Raw genomic sequence first — 7949 nt, forward strand, 5'->3', positions numbered from 1 at the left:
TATATATATATATATATATATATATATATATATATATATATATGTATATTATATTATATATATATATATCTATGTGTATGTGTATGTGATCTAAACACCTTTCTATCTATCGACCTTCCTCTCGCTCTCCGGGAGTGTATGGTTTGGCGTTGTTTATGCTGCAGTCAAGTCCCAGACGCAAACGCCAAAAAGGGTGCAGTTGTTCACGTCAAGTACAGTAAACCACAAATGGCGGTGGTAGCACAGAAAACAAGAATGCTCAAGGGGAATTCACAAAAAAAAAGTATTGTTTGGTATTTAATTGCACATTACACTACTCACTCTTCATATTATATATGTATATATGCTGCATGCTTCTCTTGTTAATTATTAATGGACTTCTTTGTTTTACACCAATTCCGTGTCGTTAGCCGTCGCTCTCATTGATGGCGCAGATACCACACAATGGCATACCATGGCACCGGGGACGTGTGTGCGGTATAAGAGGAGGAAAGAAAGACAAAAACACGTTCATATATATATATATATATATGCCTCAACGAAAGTCCGCTGCAGTAGTCTTGGCAAAAAGATAAATGCAAACCTAAACCTCCACCACAAAAAGGCAGGAACACGAGAAGCGCTGAGCAAATGATCAAAAATAATGAAGAGAAAGTGACCCCAGCAGCGGTCCCCCCTTCTCTTCACACACGCTAGTCAAAAAATCCGTTGTTTATTCCCTGCTTGATCTGACGCCGTATCTTCTGCTTCTGCCGCCCCTTCTGCACGTTGCGGTGAAGGCCCAGATTGAACTGATGGTTGTCTTTGCAGCGAATGTTGCGTCGCACCTGCGATCGCACGTAGCCCTCGTTGACAGTGCCATCAGGATTAAAGTTCACATTCTGCTGCTGCTGCTGCCACTGACCACGTCTCTCAACAGCTGCCTCATCAACTGCCTCGTCAAGAGACCGCGCCACACTACTCACCTCATCCTCGTTGCCATCACAGCCACCATCATCGCCTTCATCTTCCGGATGCTGCTGCTGCTGCTGCTGCTGCCGTCCCTCATTTTCTTCCTCAGTGTCACCGGCCCCATTTTCCTCAAACGCCTGTGCACCACCTGCACCGTCAATCCCCTCTGGTGTCGTCCCTGAAGGAATCGTTGTGCCAACCGCATCCCCTTCACAGTCTTCATCCTCATCGTCATCCTCACCTTCACCGTCGGCCTCATCGCATGATGCCAGCTGAGTTTGCAAAAGACGCTCAAGATCCTGTTGCTGTCTGCTGCTGAAGCACCCGCTAGCAAAGACCACGCGATCCAGTTCCGCCTTGCGCTCCACGTCCCTTTCAAGCGTTGGGTAAAAGAGTGATTTTACCTTGAAACGACGATGGAAAAAATTCGCAAGGTTTTCCACATCTCGACTAAATAGTTCTGCTGCGTTGGGGTGATTCGTTGAGACCATTTGCGGAAAGTCAATCACGATGACGCGCATGTCCTCCGTAATCATAAGATTAAACTCGTTAAAGTCACCATGTACGAGGCCGTGCTCGCCAAGCTTAATCATGAGGTCCAGCGAACGCCTGTAAACCTTCTCCGGGTCACCCAATGCAGTGATGTTGTTTAGCAGCGTGCCGTCCACCAGCTCCATCAAGAGTGCGTGACGGTTCTGATCAATTGGTTTCGGAACGGGGAATCCCTCGTCATAGAGGGTCTTCATGAAGGAGAACTCCTTCTCCGCGGCAAGGCGAGAGAGATAAAACCAACTCTCACCGTGTCGGGCGCGGCCACCGCCTTTGTAGTCCCTGTTACGTGTGACGCTTCGGAAGCTGCAGCGCCCGAGACGCTGCAACTTTAGCACACATTCATTGCCGGACTCGTCCTTGACAAGAATAATGTCGGACTCTTTGCCGCATCCAATGCGGTGACCGACGGCAGCGACGGTGCCGCGTTTGCACAGGGTACGGAGCGCCAAGTAGTCGTACGCGCCGTACTTCATTGCGTAGCCATCGTACATGGTGTTCTCGTGGTGAATCATCTTGTGCTTAAGGAGGCACTTCAGGCGCTTGCGACAGCCACCGTAAGGGAGTTGTGCGATGCGTTCAATGAGGGCTGTAGGGGCAACGTCGTGGTTTCGCATCGTCATCTCGAGAGCAGTGAGAACGCGAAAGTCCTCCTCCTCCAGAAATCGCAGAAGCGACACGTCGAGTTTCACCATTATTGTCCCCTTCCAAAGCCACTACACTCGTTCCCTCACTCACTCACTCTCTGTGTGCACCTGCAGGCAATCAAAGAAGAAGAGATAAGATCGGGGTGGCAGGCTCACAGACGTACGTGCAGACGATGACGATACAAAGCGATGCAAGCAGCGAAGACGCAAAGGATAAGGGGGGGGGGGGGCAACAAGATCAACAAAACACTAAAACAAAATACACTTGCACTAAAAGCATCCAACAGGCACTAAAGTGCATGCGCCGCAGTCGATGACAACACGCCATCACGCAGGCGGCAAACATAACCGCCAACAACATACGAAAGCGCAGAGAGGCGCAAGAAGAAAGGGGGGGTGGGGGGTGGGAACAAAAAAAGAAATGTGCGTGGGGTGTGTGAAGCAGGAAGCCAAAAGCAACAACAGCAGTAGTCTCCAGCCCTGGCTAGCTTCCCCCGAAGAAATTATAAAAGGCAACCCCGTGCCTGGCAACCGAGCAGAGAAACAAAACGAGAACGCAACCTCCGGCCACAATAATAAACAAAAACAAGCAATAATAATTGAAAATGTGACACACCTCCACGATAATTACGCCACCGTGCCTCACAGATTTTTCTTTGCCTCCCACCCCGTCTTTGTTTTTATCGTACATTGCCTCCGCGTTGTTTCGACATCTGCATTTAAAGTGCTGTCGCCCATCACTGCCCCGCCCAAAAAAAAAAAAAGTGAGGCAGTAAATGCAACAAAAAAAAAAAGACAACACTGCACAACGCAAGCTGCAGAATATATATATATATATATATACTCCTACCGAAGGTGCTGCAGCGTGTCATTGTACAACTTCTGCATCATAACTCCCTGTGATATGAGCGCGCTGAGATCCTGCGTGCTAAGCTCCTCGGTGGGTAGGTTCTGCAAAAATTTCATCACGGCACCGTAGTCCGTCTCCTTGCAGAGCGCAGGAGACCACCACACCAAGAGCGCAGCACATACATAGACATGAGTGGTGCTCCAATCCTTTTCTACATCTGCAAGGTACGTGTCCCACAACCGCAGAGACTGAGTGGCGTTGAGCTCTCGCAGGAGCAGGCAGTTCATCCAGCGAAATGCGAACTGGTTAAAACCAATCCGCAGTTCTTCACGTAGATGCCTGTGAAGCTTCGCATCAACTGCACGCGTCACCGCCTCCAACTTGCGTACCATGCTGCAAATACCCTTTTGGTTGTATGTGTAGTTTTCTTGCACCGCGCTCAGAAGGTAGGACGCCATCCAATACGTGTCGGCTTCAATGGTGTACATCCACTCTTCTTCACTAACGGCTTCAGTAGAGAACAACACGTTCAGGTCTGTCTCTGTCAGCGAGTGTAGCTCCGCCACAGTCTTGGAGGGACAAAACTGACTTGCCAAAATGACGCTAATAAAAGGGATTAAAAGATCGTTCATCCCCTGAACGTAACCGCAGGCAGGATGACGCAGCGCCCAAATGTACAAAATCCTTTCAATGGAGAGCATGACTCTTGCATGGTAAAGATACGCCACACCCGCAGCCATGCGAGGCACGTCTTTGCGAATCTGCTTCAGCATCAGCAGCTCTGATTCACCAGGGACACCATACTGCGCTCCTAGCACCGCCTGCCTCTGGCGAATATTACTCGGAGCCCCAACACTGACAGGAGAGGTGTTGTCACCCCGTTTTGCTTCCGCTGAGGTCGCACTGACACGCGTCGTTTCTCCTTCCCCCACCACCCGCAACGCGGCATCCCAATCTACCGAACTGTAACTAGACTGCACATATCCTACATACTCCTGTCGTTTACGTGCGAGCACAGTGGCTCGGCTCGAGGAAAAGGGTTGCAGGTTTCCGGTTAAATAATCCCAAACTTCGCGACGAAACGGAGCCGGGCAGCCACTCCTGCAGATGCTGCATAGCTTATCGAGGTCTACAGGATCCTCTGCAAGCATCTTGCGCAGCACCTCCTCGTCATGCAACGATTCTTCAGGCAACGCCCGTGATTTCTTCGTCAAGACATCAACCGTGCTTTCACACCTATTTGACGACAAGATTGGGAGCTGCCGCCCCTTAATAGGCATTTGGCGATGAGAAGACTTATCATTCCGCTCCGGAACCGCCGAAGTAAAACGTCGCACAATTCCTTCTTTCATGCGGGAGAACATGATGCCCCTCTTCTACTTCCTCCTCCTTCCTCGCAGAAGAACCACCAGATCCTTCTCCACACACTCTCTAATACCAGCAGAGAAAGCAAGGACAAGCACAGGCAGAGATGCATCCGCATCACAGTAAGACACATAATCGTGAAAATCAAATTTACACAGTCACTCTTCATTTATTTTTTTTACCCCTCTTGCGCGTATGCCTCATCCGCTACGTCCACCACTTGGACAGTCGGGTGTACAAAAGAAACAAACGAGGGGAAAAAAATCACGGTTTAATCAAAAAAAAAAAAAAAGGAACGAAGCAAACAAATTACACCCTCAACGCTTCGAAAGCATTTTTTTCTTTCCAAAAAGTGCGGCGTTTCGCATCGCATCTAATTTTTGGAGTCTGTTCAACGGTTTGTTTTCCTCTGGAATCGACTGTTCCTCCGTCTTTCGTGGCGCACAAGATTCCCCAGTTTCACGCGGATGGGCACTTTGATGTCCACCATCCCCCATTTTACGGCAGGGCCGTCCGACGCCAACAGAGAGAGTGCGTCCCTCGGCTTCTCTCTTATCTCCGACCACATGCTGATGCCGCTGTTGTCTTCCTACTTTATGGCGCCCCTCATCTGACATTGCCTCTGTACAACTTTCGCCGTTGCGCTGGGCTTTTTTTTTCAGTACACCCCGCGGCACGACACGCTGCAGGGCCGTCTTTTCCCACGAAGAGAGAGCAACCGCTAAGCCTGCATCAGAAGCTGTCGAAGCATCCTCATTTTTCTCATCGGCGTTGTTGGTGGCAATGGAGCCGTAAATACTTTCTGCCTCTTGCTGCTGCAATCGCCTCTCCTTTGCACTGAGGGCCTTTGCCCCAACCCCCGCTCGGTTCCACGGACGGCAAATATCATCTTCATTGTTGTCAGCGTCATGGCCGTCACCGCTCCCACGCACAGCGTGCAGTCGGTGCGACTCGTGACTCAAAGAGCCTCCTGCCGCATGGCGCTCTGCAGTCAGGGCAAAGGCAGGGTCAATGTCAAACGGGCATCGCAGATAACCCCCGCGACTGGACTTCACGGGGTGTTGGAGCGTCGACCTCTCCACCCCCACTTCTCGTTCCACGCGCATCCCTGGCTCAATCGCAAGCGCCACCGTGAGCGAACTACCCCCACGCAGCAGCACAACACTACCAGGAGGATGTATACAGCACAAAACAAAAAAACAGCCAAAAAGAAAACGGAAAAAAGGAACGTAAAAAAAAAAAGGATGCGCCCTGCACTGGCAGAGTCCTACTTACTGCAATGGAAGAAAAAACCAAAGCATCAGCAAATGGGGGCTACACCCGTTTGAAAAGAGGTTCAAAAACGCCAGGCCACAGACACACACATTCACAGCCGCATGTCACGCTACACTTCTCACCAACTTCCTGCGCAGTCACCGGCTGCGGCATTATGTCCGCTTGCGGAAGAGAGGAAGTGCCGATAATAGGCAGAGAGGAAAGAAAGCATGCAAAACTACCCCCCCCCCCAAAAAAAAAAAAAAACCAGCTGCACGTCAGCTAGCAAAAAAAAAAATTCTCCGTCTACACGACCCCGCGGGGTGAAGGGTAGTCGGAGGAGTTAAACCGAAACTCTCACTAACAGGAAGAGTAAAACACAACAACAACCACACAAAAGTAGATTGCAAGTGACCTTGCTTCCTACGGCTTTTTTTATTTTTTCTATCCTCACTAACGAAATCCGGCTCCGTCGCATAAAAATCAACGGCGACGTCATCCTCTTACCACAGGCACGATTCCAAGAACCTACCTATGTAAGGTATAACATAAATCATATACCGAAGGTGAAGAGAAGATATGTGCGACAAAGAACACAAGAGTGGGCATATATAAATTGTCTCAGCTTATGGCCTGCGGTGTGTACTGCACCTTCTACTCAAAAATTCTCCCTGCTCTTTAAAGCAAAGAGCTCCTTTGTGACTTCTTTCCATTTCACATCGTTTCCGCGCCACAACGCATGAAGACCCTGCGTCGTCCGGTCAAGCATCACGACAGCTGAAGGCCAATCCTCAAGTCCACCAAAGATGTGAGTTGCGTACACGACAGTCACACCCCGATTGACGCTTTCACTGTATAAAAATGATAACAGACCATGGCGTTGGTCAAGATCGAGATCGGAAGTGGCCTCATCAAGAAGAACAATAGGCTTGTCTTCTAGTAAGTGAAAAAGAAGCTGCACACGCTTCTGCTCACCTGCGGAAATGTGGCGGACATCCCAAGACAAGTCCACTTCAAGTAGTTCGCGTAACCGCTCTGCCCGTGGTGTTTTGATTTGCATTATCTCATGCACGTGCATTTCCCCTGGCGGTGCGGTAACCCACCAGTCACCGCCGAACGCAATGAGACTGTTCAGCGTCATGTCATCGTAAGAGGCCTTCCCAAGAATACAGAGAGATCGGGCGCGGTTGTTGAAGAACTGTTTCCCACCCATCATGTTCATCAGGGTCGACTTCCCCGCGCCGTTGCAACCACACAGCAACACACGCTCCCCTTTGTACACCGTTAAGGAAAAATCGCGAAATACATCCTTATATTGAAGTCGGTCGCACACGATAACAGCCTCCTTTTCCAAGGACAGGGGCGTTACTGTGTCTCCCACCTTCTTGTCGTCGCTGCATTCATCTTGTGTTTTTGCATGCATGCTGGTGAGGCCAAAGCGGTGATGACGCCTGGTAAGGAAGCGGCATACAAACTCCTCCAAGGGTTCTTTAATGTCCAACACCCGTTTAAAATCAACCACCGTGCCCTTCTGAAGCAACAAGAGGTGCGTCGCCCAGTCACTCACGCCATCCAAAATGTGAGTCGCGTATAAGCAGCAACTTTTATGAGCAACACACTCGGACTTCACAAGATCCAACACTGTCTTTCGCTCGGCAACGTCGATGTCGGTGCTGCATTCGTCAAGTAGGTAGACCCAGCTCTTATGTAAGAAGCCGTGAAGAATCTGAACCCGTCTCCTCTCCCCGGAACTCATACTGCTGATCGCGCGCCCTAAATTAAGATGTAGAGCATCGGCCACCCGTTGCCTCCGTTCCGGCAGCGGAGCCGGAGTGGTCACCTGGCCGACCGTAGTGGCAAATAGGGCCTCCGTTGGCCATGGCTGACCAATGAGCGTCACATGCTGCTGCAGACGCGTGTTATCAAAGGCGTCAGAGCCAAGGACAGTGGCGCGACCAGTCGACGCCTTTCGCCGCCCCGCAATGAGGGAGAGAAGCGTTGACTTGCCACTTCCGTTGTGGCCCACAACAAGCACGCGATCACCGCCGTTCACGCGGAGGCAGACATCACGTATTCCACCCCTCACGCCCTCGCTGCACGGGTGCTGGAAGGAGACGGATACGAGATCCACCAGCGGGTCTGTGAATATATGGCGCATTCCCAATTTCCACGGCGGCGCAGAAGCGGATGGAAATATACACAAATAAAAAATAACCCCCGGAAAAAACCTACAAACAAATACAACAATACTAAAGATTTTTCAAAAAAAAACATGAGAAAATAACTACAAAGAGCCGACAGCGAATAAAAAAAGAGCCCCCTTTTCCCCACCC

The 7949-nt window shown here is 50.2% G+C and overlaps 4 protein-coding genes across 4 annotated transcripts, besides 4 other annotated features; all 4 read right to left on the reverse strand.

Annotated features, from left to right (window-relative positions):
* Positions 1-69: a microsatellite.
* A 443-nt stretch (positions 70-512) lies between these two features.
* Positions 513-532: a microsatellite.
* Positions 533-692: 160 nt separating this feature from the next.
* Positions 693-2195, reverse strand: TraAM80_07079 (putative conserved RIO1-domain protein; the record flags this gene model as incomplete). The annotated part of the gene is made up of 1 exon (XM_029383890.1): positions 693-2195. The coding sequence occupies one exon, from the start codon at positions 2193-2195 to the stop codon at positions 693-695; it is 1503 nt and encodes a 500-aa protein (XP_029236287.1).
* A 19-nt stretch (positions 2196-2214) lies between these two features.
* Positions 2215-2247: a microsatellite.
* A 722-nt stretch (positions 2248-2969) lies between these two features.
* Positions 2970-2990: a microsatellite.
* Positions 2991-2993: 3 nt separating this feature from the next.
* TraAM80_07080 (putative GTPase activating protein) lies at positions 2994-4361 on the reverse strand (the record flags this gene model as incomplete). Its single annotated transcript, XM_029383891.1, has 1 exon — positions 2994-4361. The coding sequence occupies one exon, from the start codon at positions 4359-4361 to the stop codon at positions 2994-2996; it is 1368 nt and encodes a 455-aa protein (XP_029236288.1).
* A 318-nt stretch (positions 4362-4679) lies between these two features.
* On the reverse strand, positions 4680-5468 carry TraAM80_07081 (uncharacterized protein; the record flags this gene model as incomplete). The annotated part of the gene is made up of 1 exon (XM_029383892.1): positions 4680-5468. The coding sequence occupies one exon, from the start codon at positions 5466-5468 to the stop codon at positions 4680-4682; it is 789 nt and encodes a 262-aa protein (XP_029236289.1).
* An 806-nt stretch (positions 5469-6274) lies between these two features.
* TraAM80_07082 (putative ABC transporter) lies at positions 6275-7774 on the reverse strand (the record flags this gene model as incomplete). Its single annotated transcript, XM_029383893.1, has 1 exon — positions 6275-7774. The coding sequence occupies one exon, from the start codon at positions 7772-7774 to the stop codon at positions 6275-6277; it is 1500 nt and encodes a 499-aa protein (XP_029236290.1).
* Positions 7775-7949: the final 175 nt, after the last annotated feature.

The sequence above is a fragment of the Trypanosoma rangeli genome, assembly GCF_003719475.1.
Source record: "Trypanosoma rangeli strain AM80 chromosome Unknown Tra_15.4_contig_00279, whole genome shotgun sequence".
Lineage (NCBI taxonomy): Eukaryota > Euglenozoa > Kinetoplastea > Trypanosomatida > Trypanosomatidae > Trypanosoma > Trypanosoma rangeli.